Raw genomic sequence first — 25,116 nt, 5'->3', positions numbered from 1 at the left:
GTTTCCCGCCTCTTCTGAGGGACCCTCCGCCCTCCAGGCCCGTCTCAGGGTCTCCGCCCGTTTCCCGCTCCCCGCTTCGCCCTCTAGGCGGCCTTTCCCGGAGTCTCCTTCGGCCCATCCCTTCCGGGCCTTCCCCGACGTCTCCTCCCGGGGCTGCTCCGCGCGGCCTCCTTCCTTCCTTCCTCCGCCGGGTCGCCCGAAGTCCTGTAGGGGCGAATGGGGAGAGGCGGGTCACAGCTTCGTCCCTTCCACGGAGGGGAGTCCCAGCCCCGCCCGGGGAGGAAAGCCGAAGCCTCGGCCTCTCAGTGAGACTTTCCGGGCAGGCCTCCCTCCCAGCGCCCCTCCAGCCAGACCAGGCCTCGGCCTCGGCCTCCCCCTTTTCTCCACCAGAGAAGAGCTCGGACTGCGACTCCCGGCATCCCTTGCGCCCTACCTGGCTCCGAGCCCGTCCGCGACCGAGTCAATTAGGCGCCTCAGTTCTATTCGTTCCCGGAAGTGGAGGCGGGACTTCTCTGCGCACCCTTTTCCTGGTAGCTGTTTCTCTTTCGCTTGAAGGGACCGCCCCGAAGAGTCTTTTTGTTAATCGCCGCTCTCGCCAGTGACCAATCCGCGTCGCCCTTCCTCAGCCAGCCAGGTGGCGCCTGCGCAGTAGCGAAGTCTGTGGATTTGGGGGTGCCGTATAACGTCTTAACGCTGCTGCCCCTTTGGGGGCTCCACCCCCCCCCGAGGGTGGCAGCTATGTCTCTTCCTCAATCCTGACTCGTCCATCGCAGGGCAGGGAGACTGAAGCTTCTGCGCCGGATCTTGGCGCTTCCTAGCACTGCCTTCCTCTGGGCAGAGGGAGCTCAGAGTCGGCTCCTGGGGTGCCAAGAAGCCCCTCGCCCAGCTTGGGACTCCCCGCCCTGAGTGCTCTGATTGTGACTACTTCCACATATAATAAAATCAATATTTTACTTTTGCAATAGTTCTTATGCTTTTTCATACACCTAACTCTACCCTTCTCTCTTTGACCCTAATAAAGCTTTGATTAGAAACCAGCTGAGTATTTCCAGGGCAGAAGACTCTTCAGTGGGGTGAGATGCTTTATTTTGGATTCAACCATTCCCACATTTATCTCCTGAGTTTGCAAAGCTTTAGCAGACCAAATTTAACTGTAGGGTGTACCAAAAGTACAACAGTGTCATTTTCTTCCCTTGAAAAGCCAAACTGTGTCCATGAGGTGGAAGTTTGGGGACTGAGTTGGAATACTGGCTGGGAACAGAGAGTGGAGCAGTTTTTCTACCCAATTGGGCTAGTTTTGGAGATTGGTTGCAGGACAGTTCTGTTTTGGGGGATATTATGGGGTGTTTTTCAAGGGCTGTAGAGAGAGTCCTCGACTTAACACCATTTGTTTAGTGATTGATGTTACAGCAACTCTGAATAAAAGTGACATGATCAATTTGCACAATTGTGAGCATTGCAGATCCCCATGGTCACGTGACCAAAATTCAGGCAACTGGCGTGTATTCCCGACAGTCGCACAGTGCCAGGCTCACGTGCTCACACTTTATAACCTCTGCAGCTGCCGTCTGACAAGCAAAGTCAGCGAAGGAAGCCAGATTCGCTTAACAATGGTGTGAGTCACTTAGCAGCTGCACTAACTGGCTTAAAAACTGGGGAGATGACCTGAAAACTATAGCAAAAAAAAAGGTAGTAAAATGGAGCGCAACTCACTTAACAACGGTCAGCAACAGAAACTTTTGATTCAATTGTGGTCATAAGTGTACAGTTTGGGGTCAATATATCAATCTGTCATGAACGATAACTGCAAATTACATCAGGGGCAGCAAAATTATTGTGTCAGTCAGCCCCCTCGCCTCTAGTTGCAACAAGAGCCCCTCCTTGCCCAGATCCAGCTTCTCTCTGGCCCCTTCTCTCCCCAGGACCCCTTTGCAAAACTGCAGCTGAGGGAAGGGAAATCCCTCCAACGCCTCTCCCCTTAACACTTGGATTTTTCAACCTCTATTGCCCACACAGGCAATATCCTCCCTATCTCCCATTTTCCTCCCTATCTCCCCTTCGGAAGGGGCTCCTGTTGCTGCCGTGGCCAGCGTGTCCTGAGACACAGCCCTCCAACCCTGGGCTGGCACCTGTCTCATATTGCTAAGCACATTTGATTTGTGCTTAGATTGTAAGCCACCCTGAGTCTTCGGAGAAGGGCGGGATATAAATGGGATTAAAATAAATAAAATAAAATTTCCTCTTCTTCCTGCAGCTGACTGGCAAAACAGTGCACCTGCTTGTCTGCCAGCACATTTGCAAGTTAACCCCCCTCCCTCCACTCGAACTCCTTTCGTCACCGGAACGTTTTCCAGGCCATTCCGGGCGGCTCCAAGTTCAGATATATATATGTGTGTACAGAAGACACCGTGACAATCTCACCTGGCCATATGTGTGTGTGTTTGTATGTGTGTGTGTATGTGTATATGCGTGTGTGTGTATATATAGAGAGAATAAATGTGTTTATATCTGTATGTGTGTGTATGTATGTATGTATGTATATCCCCTCCTCCCATCTCTCTCTACACACACACACACACACACACACACACACGCAATTTAAAAAGTATAGTTAAAAAAGTAAATTGCCAGGTGAGATTGTCACGGCATCTTCTGTGCCTCAAGAGAAGAGAGCCAGGCAGGATTTCACTGTCCCACCTGAACGCAAATTGCATTGCCATAAAGATGTTTGTGATTTCTGCCAGAGGAAAATGTGGTGCAGTGGCATCATTTGGAAAGACAGGAGTGGGAGAGACCAAGGTGGCAGGAGTGGGGGGGCTGTAGGTGGGTGTGCCCAATCCAATTTATCTTCTGGGAAGGAACACAGGTTGATTCTGTGGGCCGTTTGGGAGGTGGGTAGGAATTTTCCTACCCCTCCAGGGGGGTTGGGCCATTGTCCCTTGGGAGGAGGTTGGGTCCTGTGGCCTGGATCCAAAGGGGTTCCTCCTTGGCTTCTCTTGGCAGATGAGGAAATCGAGATGACTCGTATGGCGGTCCGCTTTGAGCTGCAGGACCTGAACATCAGGCCCGATCCAGAGCCGTTGCTGACTGAGATGATCCATGCAGTAAGTCCCTCTGGCGTTCTGCTCCACAAAGCCCCTGAGCTGTTTGGTGGCCTTCTAATCCGGATTGAGCTTGGGGGGGCAAGTGGGCGAAGGACCCTGTGATCAGCGTGCCAGGCAGGGCAACCCCTGAGGAGTTTGGGGGGGCCGTGGGGGCTTCCTCAGTCTCACTGGGAATTCCCTTCCGGTGGTGGATGCAGGAGCTGAATAGTTTTCAGAAGAAACAAGCTTGCCTTTGTTAATGATAAGCATCATTGTGCCCATTATGTGTGCCGGAGCACAATAAGGCAAAACATGTTTTGCTAATGCGTTGTGTTCCTGCCTGCAGTTTGGGAAGTGAAAGAATAGTCCAGTGGTGTGCAGCATTGGGGAATGCAAAGTCAAAATGAGGCTTTGTGTGAGTTTGGGTGCCCCCCCCACCCCCAAACTGCTGAAGAATGAACTCTTTTGCTTTCTCCCTCCCTTCTCCTGTCTTTCCTTCTGGACAACAGAGTAGTGTGATATTATGCTTGGGGGGGCGTTCTGGGGGGGCACTGTTGATTTCCCCTGTAATCTGCACTATTCTTGGATCGTGCAGCCCAAGATCCAATGCTCCGCCTTTGTGGGGGAACCTCGCCTGCTGCATCTGCACCCATCTCTGCTCAAAGCCCCTTGTCAGCTTACTGGGCCCCCAACGCTTCACACACGGAACTGCTTGCAGGCCGTGACGTTGGGGGCCGAGGCAGGTTTCTTCGAAGATGTTCTCAAGTAGCTCAGGCCGTGGATCAGGGAGACCTGGGTTCAAATCCAGGTTTATCAGACAGTGAAGGCTTACCATCAACTGTTTAATCCATTGCACTCTTTAGGAGAGGCTGTTATTTTCTTAGATACGGAGCTTTCTCTCCCTTGTGCTCACTTGGGCTCTTCTTGGTGCCAGTGGCCAACAGCAATCCTAAAGCAAGAAAGTCTGGTCAAATATCTGTTTGGTCATTGCCTTCTTTTCTGAAAATCATTTGCGTTTGCCCTTCCCACAGGCAGCTTACAGGGAAAACACTGTGGTATTGAACAGGTTCTGTCTGGCAGAGAACATTGAGAAAATCGACAGGACGGTCCTCCACTCGTACCTGAGGAATTACTACACACCCGACCGGATGGTGTTGGCTGGAGTGGGAATTGAACACCAGCTGGACTGTGCTCGGAAGTACTTCCTGGGAACCGTTCCGGCGTGGGGAAGTGGGAAAGCCGAGGAGGTGGACAAGTCAGTTACCCAATACACTGGCAGGATCCTCAAGGTGAGGAAGGGGAGGCAGCCAGCAGTCAGTATTGGCAGGCTGGGAAGCAAAATGTTCTTTGCACCTCTCGGTTTCATAAAGTGCTTTGTTAGGATTTAAAATGGAGGGTTTGCCTTAAACTGGTTCTCAGAGCAGCTAGAAGAAAGTTAAAGTGATAAATAAAAGATCGGAAGGATGTGCAGTACGTGCAGAATGTAGCCAGTTACTGTATTTCCTTTGACCATGAAGACGGAATTATGGATGTTGATCCAAAATATCTGAACATCATCAAGGTCTTTTGAAAGACGGGGAAGCTCCAGAAAGAATGGATTTGCAGTGCTTCTAAAGCCTGGAAAAAGGAGGCAATGCCGTGCTCGGCTGGTGGGAGGAAGCTCAGACCTCTTTCGGCAGGCAGCTGTTTCCTTCCCGGACATCTGGGGAAAGCCAGCGCCGTAGTTTTGAGTCAGGCTCCATTATGGTCATAGGTCTGTGGTTCTGGGGGGGGGGGGTATTGCTGAGGCAGCAATTCCTGTTCCATTGGACGGCCCTGGGGTTTCAGGTGCTGGATCCCCTTCGTTACCTCTCCAGTTGCGGCCGCAGGCACTGCCTCGGTTGCAGTTTTCAGCTCTCTCCTCCCTTAGTGAGCTCAGGGTTGCTTTCATCAGATCAATGGCTTTTTCCAGGATCCGGTCCTCCTCACTGGTGTGCAGGGAGCTCTCCATCTCTTGCCTCCAGTCCGGTTGGTGGTCGCTCCAACTCAGGGTCACTTCTCTCGATGCCTTTTCCCACTCACTTTTCCTTCCAACGCCCATCGACCACCGCAGTTTTTGGTCGTACTGCTCCACCGCTTCTTCCCCAGGGAAATATGCCGCTTCAGCTTCCCATCGTCTCTGGGGTTCCATTCGGGGGGAAGACTCCCTTCCCTCCTCTCTTGCTTCATCGCCAGACATTGTATTTGTCGCAAAGTCCCCCGGTAAGGTTTTCCCTTCCAGGTTGACTCTTATAGCAGATCCCGGGTCCTGACAGTCCACTTCTAGCTTGGGTGGGCCTTTTGCTTGGACGCCCGAGTGACCTTCCGGTTTGGCTTCTCTGCCCTAGGAGGAAGACTTCATCCCATTCGCTGTCCTGAACATGATGATGGGGGGCGGGGGGTCTTTCTCGGCAAAGGCATGTTCACGCGGCTGCATCTCAATGTCCTCAACCGGTACGTCTCTTCGCTGCTAAGAGCCAGGAGCGGAACCAAGCTGGGCCAGAGCCTGGGGGCGGGGAGGACGCTGACCTTCCATTGGGAAGTTGGGAGGGGGGGACTGTCCTAATGGACAGAGAAGTGGCCAGTTTATACATGGTGCTAAATTCTAATTAGCTTTAATTGTGGGGTGTTTTTGTTTCAGTTTTGCTAATCCAGCAGTGATAGAGCTCCTGCTCCTAACCCGCCTGTACCCTCCAATCCATGTCCACAGTCGCAAGCAAGCCAGTCTTTACACAAATTGCAGCTCTTTAACTCACGGGGTTGGTAGCGTGGTCTCTGGGATAGCTCAGAACTCCAGTGATAGTCTAGATCAGAAAAATCTGCAGAAGTTTTGTGACCGCTGCGATTACCACAGGAATATAAAATCGGGGTGTCTCGAAGTGTTTGCTGTCTAGGCGTTATTAATTCGGAGTCTGCAAAATATAAAGCACATCCTGCTAGTGTGATATCAGTGCCAGCAGCATTTACATTAACATAAATAAAAACATATTTTACTTACCATTGCAGGGAGATAATGCAGCATCATTCATCATTTCACAGGCTGTACTGTAAGTACTCTACACCTCATCGTTAAAATTACTCTGCACCTCATCGTTAAAATTACAACACACCATGCTACAGCTGGGCAAAACGGGCCTGAGTAAAAAAATTTCTTTATCATAACCCCTGCAACAGATTTTGTCACATTCTTCCGGCTGGGGCCTTGTGTCAGGCCGTGTGACGCTCGCTTTTGCAGTTGTTTTAAAACCAGGTTTGGAACCAGAGATTGCCATCTTCAAAAGACTGGTGGAATTAAATCGCTAGCTGTTCAGACCTGACTGTACAATCTCCCCCGCGCATGCGTCCTTGAGCCTTGCGCCTGTCCAGAATCACGTGGTATGACATGCACAGGCATGTTCCGAACAAGGCCTAACCCCCTTTTTTTACTATCAGACACAAACACGCATGCCCGGATCCGCAGCCTTAACATGCCCGAACAAATCTACTTCCCACCTGGCTAGTTGCGGTTACATGTACATGCAGATTTGAGGGCTCAGTTGACAAAATATGTGACTTTAGAATTTTACAAAGGTAAAAACCAGCTGCGGGTTTTAAATGTTTTTCCCCCCCACCCTGCATTCGAGAAAATGATTTTAAAACCTCCTAGAAATAAATACCTTTTAGAAAAAGGGGGTTAAATGCAAGCCCTGGCCTCCTTTTAGGGCCTCCCTTTTCCCTGCTTTTGAGGCGCTGATTTTTAAAACTCCACAAAAATTAAAAGCATCATTAGGCTAGAATGATTAGAAATAAAAAGCATTTATTATTATTATTATTTCCCAGCTCCCCAAAGTAGGGATTGTTTCCTAAAAGCAGAGGCCTCTGTTAATTATTTGCTTTATTTAGCTTATTCTGTTTGTTTTGAATGTCCATAGAATTAGGTTAAGCTAATCATGTACCCAGAGGTTTGACTGCCTTGACATATTGATGGGGTTCGGTTCAAGACGCCTTATCTGAAAAGAGGGTTGCTTGTGAAACTTGTGAGTTTCGCCCCATTTTACGAATTTCCTCGCCACATTTGTCAGCTGAATCAGTGAAGTTGTTAAATTACTAACATGGTTGTGAAGTGAATCTGGCTTCCCCATTGATTTTGCTTGCCAAGGTTGCAAAAGAGAACCACATGATCCCCCCATGCTACGACCGTCATAAATATCAACCTGCTATCAAGCATCTGAATGTAAATCACATGGCCATAGGGATGCTGCAATGGTCATAAGAGAAAAATGGTCATAAGTCACTTCTTTCAGTGCCATTGTAACTTCAAACGGTTACTAAATGAACTCTTACAACTCAAGGACTACCTGTACTTCCACGTAAAGTAAAATCAATCTTGCAATATTTTTTATGCTTTTTCATAACCAATGAAACCAATATTAGAAACCAGTTGGGTATTTCCAGGGCAGAAGGTTCTTCAGTGGGGTGAGATGCTTTATTTTGGATTCAGCAGTTCCCACATTTATCTCCCGAGTTTGCAAGACTTTAGCAGACTGAATATAACTTTAGGGTGAACCAAAAACACAACAGTGGGCTAGTTTTGGAGATTGGATGCAGGACAATTTTGATTTTAGTGGGTTCCATTTTGGGGGCTATTGTGGGCTATTTGACTTGCAACCCTTTGCTTAGTGACTGAAGTTACAGCAGTTCTGAAAAAAGTGACCTGATCGGTTTGGACAATTGTGAGCATTGTAGATCCCCATGGTCACGTGACCAAAATTCAGGCAACTGGTGTGTATTCCCGACAATCACATAGTGCCCCGCTGATGTGTTCTCCCCTTTATATAGGGTCTCCTGCTTCAGCTGGGCGTTGGACTAGAAGACCTGTCAGAATCCATTCATATCCCATTCATCAAACTATCTGTATGTTTCTAAAATCTTATACCGTTCCCTGGATTCTGCCATTTTTCCAAGGCAAAGAAGAGAAGATGCATGTTCAGCCTGCTGGGAGGCTGTCTTCAAAGACCAGTGGAAGTACCTTTGAACTGAGAACAACAAAGGAAGGGGGGGGGGGAGAAGAGATCTGGTTTGTATCTTCGATTAGAATCTAAAAGGAAGGAGGTAATTGTTGTAAAGGCATGGGAAGATCCCTCTTTCCCATGGAAGGGTTTGACACCTGAATTTTCATTGATCCTGGACTGACCAGATGGTTTGAGGGGAGGGGTTTGATTCGGGGACTCTTTAAAAGAGTTTCAGATCCTGTCTAGTATTCCATTACCAATCATGTTTTAGTAAAAGCTCCTTTTGAATAATACCTGTTTCAAGAGTTCTTTCTTTCCTAAGATGTGGATTGGGGTGGGTCCTGACCAGACCTCCAAGACCCCTTCCACCTCTATTCTAAATTAGAATTTGCCTTCACTAATAACCTGTTGGCTCTGAACTGTTCCCAGGAACTAATTCCAGCTGAAGTAGCAAACCGTGAAGAACAGCCCAAGTTATCAGCAAACATATGATCGTTGTTGCATCCCGAGCATTTCACTACCATGACTCCATGATGATAAGCCACCCTAGAAATAGTTTTCACAGATTGTATCCCGCATACCTAACAGAGAAGCCAGGATACACTCAGGGATGTTCAAAAGTGGCTTTCTGGGATATCCAAGGGGAGGGAATTTGGGGGATGTGCCCATTTATTTAGGTATGACTTCTTTTGTTACACTCGGAGGATGGCCCATCTCCCAAAATTACATGGGAAAAATTCACCTACACATGTATTATAAACCAAACACATCATGTATTATAAATCAAAGTTTTCTATGGCTCAGCCAACAGCCTAATTCCCCAGCCAGGAGCAAATCTCCTCTTCAAAAATGTATAGTATATATATATATATGTACTATATATATAAAGACGTATAGTGTGTGTGTGTGTGTGTGTGTGTGTGTGTGTGTGTGTGTGTGAAATGTTAAGTATTTAGATTACCTTGTGTAAAATTGGCCTGGGGTGGTCTTTTGTTGTTCCAGAGCAGGTCCCCGGGACAGACGGACAACATTGCAGGCGGGATGTGGCCCGTGGGCCTTGTGTTTCACATGTCTGCTCCAGAGCTTGAAATATCCTGGCCAGACCAGTAAATTTTGATTTGATTCACGCAACACTACTCTCTCCATAGCATCTAACACCCACATTCACATTTGCTAAGTGTGGCAGTGTTGAGAAGAGTTGGATTTCTGGCTGTTGTCCAAGTCCAGCCTTCATTACTTCCTGGCTGAATTCAAGTCGGTCTCTCAGTTGCCCCGTCTCGGTGGCAATCCTGGTTCCAGCTGAAACCTTTCCTGAAGGAGAGATAAGGAGCCAGAAACTGCCCCCTCATAAAAATACAGATTGCAGACACAAAACAGAGACCAAGAATTCTTCCACCTGGTTCAACCACCAGCATAAATACTTTGCCCAGTTTGAGTCCCTCAAATACTTTACACAGCCATTTGTCTGAAATGGTATAGGGTTTCCTGTCTGAGCAGGGGGTTGGACTAGGTGACCTACAAGGTCCCTTCCAACTTTATTGCTATTAAGTTTCAGAGGACAAGGTGAATGGTCGAGTCCACCTGTTGAAGCAAAAAGTAGGGGTAACTTTTTATCAAATCTCAATCTAGTGTGAAATCAGTTGAAACTGATGCAATGAAACAGCATTGAGAGTTCCTTGCATAATACATTGGGTGTAAATTTTGATTTATGACTAGCATTCTTCAAAGTAAAACAAAATGGCATGGACAAAATCACTGCATGAAGCCTTTATAGATTTTAAACCTACATTTGAGAAAAATCTGGATGAACATGGAGAATACAAAGGGATGTTACTTTTTCTCATTCAGCATTTGTATGAAATGTGCTAATCAACCTGGTACCTCTTCAGTCTCCCAGGGCTGTATTTAGACAAATGGAAAATATGTTTCTACGTGATGGGAAACGAAGGTGGGAAATGACAGGTGACAAAGACCACAGAAGCCCAGAACTCGTTTCCAGCAGAGGCACCTTTTACTTCAATCTGATGAAGTTGAGGGTTTTTCCTTTGTAAGGGACCCAGTTGGGGCAGGTCAGACACCTAGATTGTGCCATTGGCACACTTGTTCAAATTAGAAGATCATTTAAAGGCAATTTATTAATCTCACAAGAAGTTTTCTCTTAACGAAAAGAGCACAGGACACATACAGTAGAAAAAGTACAAAAGAACAGTTGATTGGACGTTAGAAATCCTGTTAATCAGAAACATGGAGAATAAGTTAAACATCCCATAATAACCATTTAAAACCATTGTATTAAAAAGAGAACGTTCGCATGGGGAAAGGGATCCTGAACATCATGAGCCACAGAATTCTGTTGTGAAAAGATACCATTTCGGCCAGCTGAAACTTTAGCATGTACAACTGAAAAAGTCCTTTGCTATTCAGCCTGACAGAGTGCCTTGTTTTGCAGTTAGAAAGTTACAGGCACCTATAATATTAGACGGTTATCATAAAAATATTAAAGTTACAAGAAAGTGCAACCAAGTGCAAGAAACCCATTGCTTGGCCCTCAGCAAGGACTGTATTCCTGCAATACAGAGGTCTCCACAAGAGGCAAAGCTTATGACCAGCATAAGGAGAGACAAGGGTAAATTGAGTCATTAATTGATTCTGTAATGAGAGTTGGATGGAACGAATTCCCATCGCCCAGTACGCTCACACAGAGAAGGCCTCCTCAGGGTACCGTCAGCTAGACAATGTCGGCTTGCGACCCCCAGGGGAAGAGCCTTGTCTGTGCGAGCGCCAGCCCTGTGGAACCAGCTCCCCTGAGCTTTGGATGGCCCAAGATCTCCAGTCCTTTCGCCGCGGCCTCAAAACACTCCTTTTCCACCTGGCTGACCTAGACTGACAGGGATTTTAATTATGTTTACAACTCTAACTCTATTCTTTATTTTAATTTATTTCAAATTTTTATTTTTAATTTACTGTACAGAGACCTTTAGGTTCTGTTGTTGTTAGCCGCCCTGAGTCCCTCGGGAGATAGGGCGGGATATAAATCCCATAAATAAATAAATAAATAAATAAGTTTGTTCTCTTGTGTGGAAGGAGGCAGTGTGCCAAAAGGTACGGAAGAGGCGAGAGTCCTATTTCAAGGGGAAAATTAACCCAGGAGAAGGGTCTGATTTCCAGGCCCATGGAAAGAACCCTGGGCACAGTGGAAATTGCTAAGTTTCTTCAGAACATCCCAGTAGAAGCCTCTGAATCTCAAAATGAAATCTCACCAATGAGAAGAAATTGTGATACGGGTTTGTGGAAATGAATACTTCTACTCATAAGATTACGTACCCTTTGAAAAGTGTGTAAGATTCAAATTCAACTATTAGACATCGCAGAATAGCAAAATCATTAAACAGTAGCAATAAAGGGAACAGTAAAATGGCGACACACAAAGGATGAGGTGGCAATGAAGGGTAAGTGTTCACACCTTCCAAACTCTAGACATATGGTTTCTCTCCTGTGTGAATTCTTTGATGTCTATGAAGACCCCTATTTTCAGTAAAGCTCTTTTCCCCCTGAATGGATCCTTTGATGTACATAAAGGCTTTCCTTCCAAGTGAAGCTCTTTCCACACTCCAGGCATTTATGTGGTTTCTCTCCTGTGTGGATCCTTTGATGTCTATAAAGGTGTCCCCTCAGACTGAAGCTCTTTCCACATTCCAGGCATTTATGTGGTTTCTCTCCTGAGTGGAGCCTTTCATGAACATAAAGGCTTCCCCTCTGACTGAAGATCTTTCCAAACTCCAGGCATTTATGTGGTTTCTCTCCTGAGTGGAGCCTTTCATGAACATAAAGGCTTCCCCTCTGACTGAAGATCTTTCCAAACTCCAGGCATTTATGTGGTTTCTCTCCTGAGTGGATTGTTTGATGTACATAAAGGTGTCCCCTCTGACTGAAGCTCTTTCCACACTCCAGGCATTTATGTGGTTTCTCTCCTGTGTGGATCCTTTGATGTCTATAAAGGTGTCCCCTCAGACTGAAGCTCTTTCCACATTCCAGGCATTTATGTGGTTTCTCTCCTGAGTGGATTGTTTGATGTACATAAAGGTTTCCCCTCAGACTGAAGCTCTTTCCACATTCCAGGCATTTATGTGGTTTCTCTCCAGTGTGGATTCTTAGATGCCCTTTAAGGTCTCCATTTCTTTTAAAGGATTTTCCACATTCTGGGCATATTTCTCTCCTCCCTCCTGGATTCTGTGGCGTTTCCCGAGTTGCCCGCCTCTTCTGAGGGACCCTCTGCCCTCCAGGCCCATCTCGGGGTCTCGGGGTCTCCGCCCGTTACCCGCTCCCCGCTTCGCCCTCCAGGCGAACAGAACAAAGCAGCATCCACCAATCAAAATAGCACAAATAATGACTAAATAGCATAGAATATTTCCCAATAAATTTGTGGGTAGCCAGGTCCATAGGCTCTCCCACCAAGATCCTAAAGGATCGATTTTCAAATCAGAGGCCAAATTGTGTAAAATATTGAGCTGGTGTTGGATAGTTCGTGATTCATCTAAAAGATTGAAACAACACATTCCTTCAAAACTTTCACAACCCAAATGCTGACACAAAAGCAAATAATCAATAGCATCACAATTTTGTAAAATACCTTTACGCAAAGCTTGCAGCTCGTGGTTGATAGCTGAAATAGTTATAGAAGTAGCATTAATTGTTTTTGCCAAATTACATGCAATAGCAGTAATGTTAAGATGAGCATGAGCAGCAAGCGCTGGCACACCCCCAAAGCTACTGCTTTATTAAGGAAAGTTGTTTCAGAGTCAGAGGTGTTATCTAACGTAACTCGTCGAAAACGATTTGAGTGAACTTGCTGTTTGGAAAGCAAAACAGGAATCAACTGGTTGAGACAACACTGTGCTTCAAGAGGACTTCCTGTGGCGACGCAGGCGCTGATGGCGGCTTTCTCTCAGCCGCCCGTCCTGGGATTTTGTTAAAGCCTGCGGAGACAGCGAAAATCAGCTGCCCCACGGCTTGGAAACCTCCCCCTCGGGAGAAGAGGGGGAGGAGAGCTTTCCTCAGGTAGAGGTAGAGCTCCCCTAGACCCCCTTAATCAGGTGGGGGTCGGAGGGTGAGAGCTCCCTTGGAGCCTGAGGATTTCTCCACTCCTAGGACGCCTTTGCTAGGAGTGAAGCAAGACGCCGAATCCACATCTGCTGATCAAAGAGACTTGTGAGTGATTTAAAAGCAGACAGAGTTGACCAGGAGCAGTTAAAATGGCAAGAGTTGGAACTTTAACTCAGTGAGAATTAATCTTCTCAATATGTAAAGTTGATTCAAAAGGGGAAAAATGGCGCTGGAATGTTGCTTCTTTGTTTGAAAGCACGGCATTTGGTTACAAAGTTTGGATTTTGTGTATTCAAGTGCTTTTTCTTTTTCTTTTTTAAAGTAAAGGAAGAAGGAAGGAATTATATTTCTCCTTTGTCTTCTGGGATTTTGTTTTTTATCTTTCCTTTTTTTCTTACATTTGTTGAAGCATAAGGGAAAGTGAAACTTATAAGAAGTGGATTTTTATGAGCAGGAAAATGGCCTCAAAACATTTGGGAATTCCTGCTGTCTCTAAAAGCACAATTTCATCTCCTTTAAAACAGACTGTAGCACAAGCCAAGCCTAAATCCGCCCCCTCTCCCCCTCCTCCAGCATTTACTCTTAAATATATTCAAGATGCTTTAAAACAAGCGACACAAGAAATGAAGGAGGAGATGGCAGATCTTCTTGAGAGTAAAAATAGAGAGATGAGGGAAGATATATTGCTTGCACTCCAAGGGTTGGCTACACATATTGAACGTTTGGATGATTGTGTGAATGAAGTTGTGGAATATACTGAAAAATTAGAAAACAGAGTTGAAAAAGTTGAAAATAAGATTGATAGAACAGAGGATGAAATGATCATCTCACAATATAGAGATATGGAATTTGCTTTGTGTATTAGGGGATTAAAGGAGAACCCACGTGAGGATTTGCAACAGGAGGTGGCAGGAGCAATAGCCCCTATTTTGGGATATGAACCTGAGGAATTAATAAAAGATATGGATAAGATATTCAGGGTTAATTCCTGGATTGCAAGACAGAAGAATTTACCCAGAGATGTGGTGATTTATTTTTCTAAGAGGTCACTCAGAAATGTAATTATTCAGGCTTTTTATCAACAGACATTTCAAATTGCAGGTCAGAATATTATAATTTTAAAAGAAATACCTCCAAAAATTCTCAGAAAAAGAAAAGATTTTGCATTTTTGTCTGAGGAGCTTAAAAAACGACAAATCCAGTTTAGATGGCAGATACCCATTGGAATAGTGGTGACTCATGTAGGGACATGATACAGACTGAATACAGTTTCAAAGGCAAAAGACTTTTATACTTATGTCCTGAAAGCAGGTTCACCACCACCATCTCCACGTTTTAAAAGAATAGAAGAAAGGCTGGAAGATAAACAACCAACTGAAGGTGCAACATCATTAGTGGTTGGAGAGTTATTGCAGGAGGAGTCTACTGAGCAGAGTTTGGCCTTAAAGGATGATCCAAGGGAACAGAGGATGACTCTGTAAAGAAAAGGAGCAGAAACAGAAGGCCGATTCTGGGCCAACAAAACAAGATCTGGTTGTTACAGAGCCTGTGGGAGGGGCATGACCAAAGAGACCAATCTTCAGGCAGTGTTCCAGAGGCTCCAGGCCACCAAAGATGGCAAAGTTTTTGACATGGAATGTTAATGGCTTAAACTCACCACAAAAAAGAAAGAATTTCATTAGGCCTTGGTGGAGCAGTGAGCTAATGCCTCCTTAAGTAACACCAGCTGCCTGCAATTAGTGCAGGTTTGCATCCCACCAGGCTCAAGGTTGATTCAGCCTTCCATCCTTCTGAGGTAGGTAAAATGAGGACCCAGATTGTTGGGGGCAATAAGCTGACTTTGTAATAATGCCGCTTGGCCCCCCCCCGAAAGCCCTAATAAGCAGGCATATACATAGAATGAAGACTATTGCCAAGCACATTTGATTTGTGCTTAGATTGTAAGCCGCCCTGAGTCTTCGGAGAAGGGCGGGATATAAATGGGATTAAAATAAATAAAAAATAAATTAATTACCTGAAACAACATAAAAATGACATTGTCTACAAGAAACTCATATTGCTGCAAAAGATCAAAAGTATTTGATTAACTCTCAGCTGGGGTCACATTTTATAGCTTCTGCCCCAGATAAAAAAGGTGGAGTGGTTATTTACTTAAGAAAAGATCTATCGGCTAGATTAATTGAATGAGATATACAAGGAAGATATGTTATCATCGAATTAGTGTTACAAGGCAAGAAAGTTCTTATTATTGGATTATATGATCCTAATCAACAGCAACAAAAGTTTTATAAATTTATACAACATAAACTTATTCAGCTGGATTACAAATCTGTTATTATGATGGGTGATTGGAATGGTGTTTTGGATTCAAGCAGACAAGAAGGGATCTTTTAAAAATTCTCCCAATCATTCTAAATTGCCTAAAGCTTTTTTTGACTTGAAAGAGGACTTGGAATTAAGAGATATTTGGCTGGAGTGAAATATGGAAGAAAGAGATTTTACCTTTTTTTGGATAGACATCAATCGTTTTCCAGAATTGACTTTTTTTTAACTACTACTGATTTTCTTTCTAGGGTCAAGAATGTCAAGATTTTTCCTAGAACGTTGTCGGATCATAGTCCTGTATGGTTGGAGTTATTCGTTGAAAATGGGGAGAGAAGATCTTGGAGATTGAATGAAAATTTATTTAGGTTGTTCCGATATCCTGTAATCTGATAACAAAATCAGGATACGGCTCAGTAGCCTTCTGCCTGATGTTAGAGAAGGCTTGATGAGGTTTGCCAGAAACAGATACTTTTCCAAATGCTTGGTAAGAAATTTGTAAAGTAGCAGCTGGTAAAAGAACTGCAACATGAACTGGAACAAAGGGACCAGACCCGTCAGCAATTTCTTCTACATCCCCCCCCCCACTTTTGCTAATTGTTCCTTTAAAATTTGCCTCTTGGGGGTATACAATGACTGTGAAGAAGCAGAAGAATTAACCTCTTCATGAGGAGCTGAAGGTCCAATTAAAGACAACACTGGAGGAAAAAAATTTATTTGATCATAATTAGGTGGAGGTGTTGTGGTCAATTGCTGTCCTGCCAAAGCATCAGAGCCAAATTTTTCCACTGCTTGACGGCATTGAAACCATAGATGTAATATCTCAACTGGAGCCCGGGGTTCAAGATGTAAAGTATGCCCTATCTTTACCCAGCCCTGTAAATGGAGCGTCCCGCGCTCCGGATACCAAGGACAATGTTTCCCTCTCTCTCCTATGAGCTTCTTTAACTCAGCCACAGCTGCTTTAAGGCCTGACTTTGGTAGCAGGAAGGTAAGTTCCTCTACTTGCTGCTGCTGTTGGAGAGATAGATTGCAACCCATACTTACCTCGGAGGGGTCCCGTAGGACGAAGGTACCTTTGGGTTCTATTCCAGACGAAGGTAAATATGTTGAAAGTTGCTCCCCCGGAGGGAGGTTCCTATTCCAAATCTCTTTTTGTTTGTTTTTAAAGATTTATAGGTCCCTGTTCAGGGTGCCAAAATGTGGGATTCAAAGACCAGTCAAGCAGGGTGTCCAAAATATGTCTGTCTGCCTACACAGAGTTTATTGTATTTATACAGTGTTAACAAACAGGAAATTACGCACAGCAAAAGCATTATCTATTGTTCTACTCCCTAATCAATCTTAGAGAACATCCCGAACCTCCCAAGCAAGGGAAGAGTCTTCCTTATCTAGCCAGTTCTTTTCTGGCTGGTTCTTGCAGTCCTTGGCAAGGCTAGTTAGAATGAGCTCATAGAACATGGGAATAAGATACTAAGACAGGCAGTTTGCTGCGCACGTCCCTTCATATCCTTGACCTCCATCTCTACATACCACGATTCCATGATGATAAGCCACCCTAGAAATAGTTTTCAAAGATTGTATCCCGCATAACTAACAAAGAAGCCAGGATCCACTCAGGGATGTTCAAAAGTGGCTTTCTGGGATATCCAAGGGCAGGGAATTTGGGGGATGTGCCCATTTATTTAGGTATGACTTCTTTTGTTACACCCGGAGGATTGCCCATCTTCCAAAATTACAAGGGAAAAATTCACCTACACATGTATTATAAAGCAAACACATCATGTATTATAAATCAAAGTTTTCTACACACACACACACACACACACACACACACAAACACACACTAAGCCCGTTAAACAATGCCAGAGGTCTGGGTGTGCAAAGCCAGGAGTGAGGAAGCAGGTCACGTGAACAGAACCTTGGGTACTGCTGCATCCCCCTTCAGGTTGCTGTATGTCAGAGGTGAGGAACGATGCTCTTATTATTTGTGGACTTCCGCTTGCAGAATTCCTGAGCCAGCATGGACAGTATTTGGCTGGCTGAGGAATTCTGGGACTTGAAGTCCACAAGTCAAAAAAGGGCCATAGTTCTAATCTAGGCAATTGCGCAGTTCATCCCTTTCCTTTTCCCGCTGACCGCCTGCAGAGGGTACCAGGAGCCTCGCTCTGTTCTGCCAGCTGCAAACAATGCGACAGCAAGCTCAGTTAACTTTTGCTTCCGCCTGCTGGAAAGATGACACTTGCAGTGCTTCCGCCCAGCACAAAGATGGTGCCTTCCAGCACTTCCATTCACAGGTCTTCTCCACTGCGGTCGTGGACGATGAAGGCAGCTCCACTTGCCCTCGCCGCCCGGGCGGCCTTCCAGCTCCGGCCCCCATGACCCCCGGGCTGACCCACTGAGATCTTTGCTGTAACTACCCCACCGGCCATCAGGGGGTAGCAAAGGACAGCTGTTGGCGCCACCTGCCGGCCCTCGGGAGCCCAGCAGCCCAGATATGCTCGGTGATAGGAGGGGACAGAGAAATTGGCAGTGCTACCGGTCTCCATGCTGCCACTGGCCGTTGCTATGCCTCGTGGGTGGGCGGGGCTGGTCCTGGTGAAAGGGAAGCCTCGTGGCTGCAAGGCTAGTTCAGCAAGGGGACCATGGAGGTGCTGGTGGGGGGTGGTGCTGATCTGCAACCTAGTTGCGTCCATCAAAGCCAGAACAAGCTCAGCCTTGGATTCACGGGGCAGCCCTGGAACCAGCGAGCCACCCCGCCAACAGGCTGTGCACACAGGAGACGGCCAGCACCCTGGGTGAAGTAAGCCTGTGGGGCAAGATAGTCAGCAGGGTCACCAGACTCCACTGCACCCAGGGACAAACGTTGCTGGTTCCAGGGCTGCCCTGTGGATCTAAGGCGGGTTCTGACTTTGATGGACATAACCAGGTTGTACATCAGTGTCTGGTTGACCTGGACTGAGCCGAGATGCCTTGGGCTGCCATCTCGGTGGCAATCCTGGTTCCAGCTGAAACCTTTCCTGAAGGAGAGATAAGGAGCCCAAAACTGCCCCCTCATAAAAATACAGATGGCAGACACAAAACAGATCAAGAATTCTTCCACCTAGTTCTGCTCCAGTCAACCACCAGCATAAATACTTTGCCCAGTTTGAGTCCCTCAAATACTTTACACAGCCATTTGTCTGAAATGGTATAGGGTTTCCTGTCTGAGCAGGGGGTTGGACTAGGTGACCTGCAAGGTCCCTTCCAACTTTATTACTATTATTAAGTTTCAGAGGACAAGGTGAATGGTCGAGTCCACCTGTTGAAGCAAAAAGTAGGGGTAACTTTTTATCAAATCTCAATCTAGTGTCTCCCAGGGCTGTATTTAGACAAATGGAAAATATGTTTCTACATGATGGGAAACAGGAAGGTGGGAAATGACAGGTGACAAAGACCACAGAAGCCTAGAACTGGTTTCCACCAGAGGCACCTTTTGCTTCAGTCTGATGAAGTTGAGGGTCTTTCCTTCGTAAGGGTCCAAGTTGGGGTAGGTCAGACACCTAGATTGCGACACGGCACTTGTTCAAATTAGAAGATCATTTAAAGGCAACATTAATCTCACAAGGAGGTTTCTCTTAATGAAAAGAGGAGCACAGGACACAAACAGTAGAAAAAGTACAAAAGAACAGTTGATTGGACAGAAGAAATCCTGTTAATCAGAAACGTGGACAGTAAGTTAAATATCCCATAACATAACATAACCATTTAAAACCAATGTATTAAAAGGAGAACGTTTGCATGGGAAAAGGCATCATGAGCATCATGAGCCACAGAAATCTGTTGTGAAAAGTTAAAATTTCGGCCAGCTGAAACTTTAGCATGTACAAATGAAAAAGTCCTTTGCTATTCAGCCTGAGAGAGTGCCTTGTTTTGCAGTTAGAAAGTTACAGGCACCTAGAATATTACAAGGTTATCATAAAAATATTAAAGTTACAAGAAAGCACAACCAAGTTCAAGAAACCCGTTGCTTGGCCTTCAGCAAGGACTGTATTCCTGCAACACAGAGGTCTTCAGAGGAGGCAAAGGTTATGGCCCGCATAAGGAGAGACAAGGGTAAATTGACTCATTAATTGATTCAGTAATAATTAACTGATTCAGTAATAAGAGTGGTTTGTTCTCTGTGTGGAAGGAGGGAGTGTGCCAAAAGGTACGGAAGAGGCGAGAGTCCTATTTCAAGGGGAAAATTAACCCAGAAGGGTCTGATTTCCAGGCCCATGGAAAGAACCGTGGGCACAATGGAAATTGCTAAGTTTCTTCAGAACATTCCAGTAGCAGCTTCTGAATCTCAAAATGAAATCTCACCAATGAGAAGAAATTGTGATACGGGTTTGTGGAATTGAATACACTTCTACTCATAAGATTAAGTACCCCTTTGAAAAGTGTGTAAGATTCAAATTCAACTATTAGACATCGCAGAATAGCAAAATCATTAAACAGAGTAGCAATAAAGGGAACAGTAAAATGGTGAAACACAAAGGATGAGTTGGCAATGAAGGGTAAGTGTTCAAACCTTCCAAACTCTAGACATATGGTTTCTCTCCTGTGTGAATTCTTTGATGTCTACGAAGACCCCTATTTTCAGTAAAGCTCTTTTCCCCCTGAATGGATCCTTTGATGTACATAAAGGTTGCTCCTCCGACTGAAGCAATTTCCACACTCCAGGCATTTATGTGGTTTCTCTCCTGAGTGGATCCTTTGATGTACATACAGGCTTCCCCTCAGACTGAAGGTCTTTCCACACTCCAGGCATTTAAATGGTTTTTCTCCTGAGTGGATCCTTTGATGTGTATAAAGGCTTCCCCTCAGACTGAAGGTCTTTCCACACTCCAGGCATTTAAATGGTTTTTCTCCAGTGTGGATCCTTTGATGTACATAAAGGCTTCCCCTCTGACTGAAGGTCTTTCCACACTCCAGGCATTTAAATGGTTTTTCTCCATTGTGGATCCTTTGATGTACATAAAGGCTTCCCCTCTGACTGAAGCTCTTTTCACAGTCAGGGCATTTATGTGGTTTGTCTCCAGTGTGAATTCTTTGATGATTATAAAGTTTTCCCCTCACACTGAAGCTCTTTCCACATTCCAGGCATTTATGTGGTTTTTCTCCTGAGTGGATCCTTTGATGTACATAAAGACTTCCCCTCACACTGAAGCTCTTTCCACATTCCAGGCATTTATGTGGTTTTTCTCCTGTGTGGATGCTTTGATGTCTATAAAGGTTTCCCCTCTGACTGAAGCTCTTTCCACACTCCAGGCATTTATGTGGTTTCTCTCCTGAGTGGAGCCTTTCATGTACATACAGGCTTCTCCTCTGACTGAAGCTCTTTCCACATTCCAGGCATTTATGTGGTTTCTCTCCTGTGTGGATCCTTTGATGTCTATAAAGGTTTCCCCTCAGACTGAAGCTCTTTCCACATTCCAGGCATTTATGTGGTTTCTCTCCTGAGTGGAGCCTTTCATGTACATACAGGCTTCTCCTCTGACTGAAGCTCTTTCCACATTCCAGGCATTTATGTGGTTTCTCTCCTGAGTGGATTGTTTGATGTCTATAAAAGCTTCCCCTCTGACTGAAGCTCTTTCCACATTCCAGGCATTTATGTGGTTTCTCTCCTGAGTGGATTGTTTGATGTCTATAAAGGCTTCCCCTCAGACTGAAGCTCTTTCCACACTCAGAACATTTAAATGGTTTCTCTCCTGTGTGGATTCTTTGATGACTATAAAGGTGTTCCCTCCGACTGAAGCTCTTTCCACACTCCAGGCATTTATGTGGTTTTCCTCCTGAGTGGATTCTTTGATGTACATAAAGGTTTCCCCTCAGACTGAAGCTCTTTCCACACTCCAGGCATTTATGCGGTTTATTTCCTGAGTGGATACTTTGATGTGCATAAAGGCTTCCACTCTGACTGAAGCTCTTTCCACACTCCAGGCAGTTAAATGGTTTTTCTCCTGTGTGGATTCTTAGATGCCTTTCGAGATCTCGGTTTTTTTTAAAGGATTTTCCACATTCCGGGCACTGATATTTCTTTCCTCTCTCCTGGATTCTGTGGCGTTTCTCGAGTCTCCCGCCTCTTCTGAAGGCCCCTCCGCCCTCCAGGCCCGTCTCGGGGTCTCCGCCAGTTTCCCGCTCCCCGCTTCGCCCTCCAGGCGGCCTCCTTTCCCGGAGTCCCCTTCGGCCCATCCCTTTTGGGCCTTCCCCGCAGTCTCCTCCAGGGGCTGCTCCGCGGGGCCTCCTTCCTTCCTTCCTCCGCCGGGCTCGCCCGAAGTCCTGCAGGGGTGAAGGGGGAGAGGCGGGTCACGGCTTCGTCCCTTCCCCGGAGGGGAGTCCCAGCCCCGCCCGGGGAAGAAGGCCGAAGCCTCGGCCTCTCAGTGAGACTTTCCGGGCAGGCCTCCCTCCCAACGCCCCTCCCGCCAGACCAGGCCTCGGGCTCCCCCTCCCCCCTTTCTCCACCAGAGAAGGGCTCGGACTGCGACTCCCGGCATCCCTTGCGCCCTACCTGGCTCTGAGCCAGTCGCGGCTAGTCAATTAAGCGCCTCAGTTCTATTCATTCCCGGAAGTGGAGGCGAGAGTTCCCTGCGCGCCCTTTTCCTGGTTGCTCTTCCTCTTTCTCCTGAAGGGACCGCCCCTACGAGTCCTCCTTCCAATAGCCGCTCTCGCCAGAGCGACCAATCGGTGTCCTTCCATCCATCAGCTACATGGCGCCTGCGTAGTAGCGAAGTCAGTCTTCGTCCCGCCGCAAAGGGGAATTCTGCTACAATTCTGGGGTCCCGTCTTCCCCCCTTCGCCCCCCCGCATCCAGGCCGGCGGAGCTGACGGGCCTCCCGGGCTGCGTCTGCGTCCCTCCCTCCCCCTCCGGGGTCTCTCCCCAGGCAGGGCGGGGGAGAGTTGGGGGGGCGCTTCCTCCCTTATTCCTCCGGGGGGGCCCCCAGGGAGCCCCTTATTTCTTCTTTTCACTAGATTAGCCAAAGCCAAATCTTGCAACCTTCTCTCAAAGAAGCCCCAAAGGGGCAGCAGCGTTAGATGTTATACGGCACCCCAAATCTACCCCATTCCGACGCACCCCGAGAGGCTGGGAAGGTGGTCCTTGGGGCCATTTTCTGGCAGCGTCTCCTCCCCTTCGTCCTCCCCCCTTTCCTCCCTCCACTTTGCGAGGGCAGAACAGGGGAAAAACATTTCGAAAAAACATCATTGGAGTAGAAATCTTCAAAATCAAACAGTGCCTGCGACTCCATCTTCTCCTGCCCCCCCTCCCTTGCATGGAGGTTCCAGTGTGAATGCAGAGGAAGGGAATGGACAGGCAGAGTTTGACATGCCTGCTCTAGAGCATGTTGGGCAGACTACCTGGGCAGGTGGTTGTGAGGCATTAATCTGGGGAGACCCAGCGCCCCTCCTCCTTGGCAGGAAGGCAGGCTAGGAGTGGCCCTTCAAAGAAAACTTGGGGCTGAGCATCTCAGGGAGGGCCAGCAGATGGCGCAAAGTCTGGTCCTTTGCTGCCCCCTGATGGCTGTTAGCAGAGCTGCTACTCTGATCTAATTCCATCTCAAGAACCCAGGCAGCATTGGCAGCTCCCACAGTAAGGATGGCAGTTGGGTCCTTCAAAGCGCTCCCCTGACCTCTCTGGTGGTTCCTCAGCAGGTGCAAGGGCCCTTGGACCATGGGGGCCAGAACACAGGAGCTGGTGCGGAGGGAAATAGCTCCAAAGTCCCCATCTGTGCCTTCCTGGCCAAGAATCGCTTTGTTTGCCTAAAGTCACTTGCATCAGCTATATTATATGCCTAGGCAAAAAAGAAGTTTTCAGTGCCAGAGAAATGCTGTTCTCCAATTTCCGCTGCTTTCTATCAAACGCCAGGAACACTGGTGGTGTGTTCGTGGCCCCCTGAGGTTTTTTTTCTTTTTTCATATAGTCAAATCCAAGATTGCTCCACCACCACCACCCCTGCTGGATACCCCGGGAAAAGTTCCTCCTTTACCCAGGAAATCAGTTCCAACAACCTGCTGTGCAGCTTCCAAGCAACAGCCTGGCTGACCTGATCAGGTGTCAGGACCCACGCCGGTCCACATCTTAGGAAACCCTAACCCTAACCCTAACCCCCCCCACTCCCTTGCATGGAGGATCCAATGTGAATGCAGAGGAAGGGAATGGAGAGGCAGAAGCTCCGATGAGCCAAACCCCCAAGAAAGGCGGGATCATTCATTAGATCAGTATCACAAGAGCTTGGAAGGACCTTGTAAGTTGTATGTATGTATAAATGAGTAAGTTAGAAGGGAACTTGGAGGTCTTCTAGTCCAACCCCCTGCTCAGGCAGGAAGCCCTACACCATTTCAGACAAATGGCTGTCCAGTCTCTTCTTTAAAACCTCCAGTGTTGGAGCACGTTCAGCTTCTGGTGGCAGGTAGTTCCACTGGTTAATTCTTCTCCCTGTCAGGAAATTCTTCCTTCCTCCCTGCTCGCTTTCCCTCCGTCCTTCTCCCGCCTTCGGGGGGGCTTTGGGGAAGAGCTCGGCTCCCTCCTCCTCGGGGCGCCCCCCCAGATATGGGAAGGCTGCTCTGCCACCTCCCCCGCCCTTTTCCCCATTTGCTCTGACCCCCGCCCGGGAGGGCGGCTGCCTGGGGGCTGCAGGGGGGCCTGGCCGGAGGGCCCCCGGAGGAATAAGGGAGGAAGCGCCCCCCCAACTCCCTCCTGCCCTGCCTGGGGAGAGACACAGCCCGGGAGGCCCGTCAGCTCCGCCGGCCTGGATGCGGGGTAGGGAAGGCTGCTCTGCCACCTCCCCCGCCCTTTTCCCCATTTGCTCTGACCCCCGCCCGGGAGGGCGGCTGCCTGGGGGCTGCAGGGGGGCCTGGCCGGAGGGCCCCCGGAGGAATAAGGGAGGAAGCGCCCCCCCAACTCCCTCCTGCCCTGCCTGGGGAGAGACACAGCCCGGGAGGCCCGTCAGCTCCGCCGGCCTGGATGCGGGGTAGGGGGGTGGGAATATGGAACCCCAAAGATCAAAGGGAGCCCCTCGCTCCCCTTCCAAAAGAAAACCTTCGCTACTGCGGAGACGCCAAATGGATTATGGATGGAAGGACGAGGCCGATTGGTCGCTCTGGCGAGGGCGGCGATTACCATAACAACTCCTAGGGGCGGTCCCTTCAAGCGAAAGAGCTCCCAGGAAAAGGGCGCGCAGAGAAGTCCGGCCTTCACCTTCCGGGATCAAACAGAACTGGGGCACTTAATTCCTGTCTCAGGACTTCTGGGAGTTGAAGTCCACAAGCCATAAAGGGGCCAAAGTTCCCCTATGCTGGCTCAGGAATTTTGGAGTTGAAGTCCGCGAGTCATGAAGGGGCCAAAGTTTCCTCCATGCTGGCTGAGGAATTCTGGGAGTTGAAGTCCACAAGTCATGAGGGGGCCATAGTTCCCCCATGCTGGCTCAGGAATTCTGGGAGTTGAAGTGCACAAGACATAAAGGGGGTGTTAGAATATGTTGTTGAAAAAATGATTTGTTTAACAGAGTATTATTAATACACAGTGGAAGTTGTACTGGGACTTTTAGGCAAACAGTAATGCACTAACACGAGTTTTATAA

The 25,116-nt window shown here is 47.3% G+C and overlaps 1 protein-coding gene across 3 annotated transcripts; it reads left to right on the top strand.

Annotated features, from left to right (window-relative positions):
• The first annotated feature begins 2,760 nt into the window (after positions 1-2,760).
• Positions 2,761-8,368, top strand: LOC308674816 (mitochondrial-processing peptidase subunit alpha-like). 3 transcript variants are annotated; one of them, XM_081339578.1, is made up of 4 exons: positions 2,761-3,104; positions 4,115-4,372; positions 6,108-6,148; positions 8,046-8,368. In XM_081339578.1, exons 1-4 carry the CDS (start codon positions 3,018-3,020, stop codon positions 8,113-8,115), a joined length of 456 nt encoding a protein of 151 aa, XP_081195704.1. In that variant the 5' UTR covers positions 2,761-3,017; the 3' UTR covers positions 8,116-8,368. The 3 variants fall into 3 exon arrangements, with proteins under 3 accessions (XP_081195704.1, XP_081195706.1, XP_081195705.1); XM_081339580.1 differs by having other exon boundaries at positions 7,920-8,368; XM_081339579.1 differs by lacking the exon at positions 6,108-6,148 and having other exon boundaries at positions 7,920-8,368.
• The last annotated feature ends 16,748 nt before the right edge of the window (positions 8,369-25,116 follow it).

Source organism: Vipera berus, assembly GCF_964194415.1.
Source record: "Vipera berus genome assembly, chromosome: 15".
NCBI lineage: Eukaryota > Metazoa > Chordata > Lepidosauria > Squamata > Viperidae > Vipera > Vipera berus.
The sequence above is the reverse complement of the archived record's forward strand: the minus strand, read 5'-3'. Positions and strand labels throughout refer to the sequence as shown.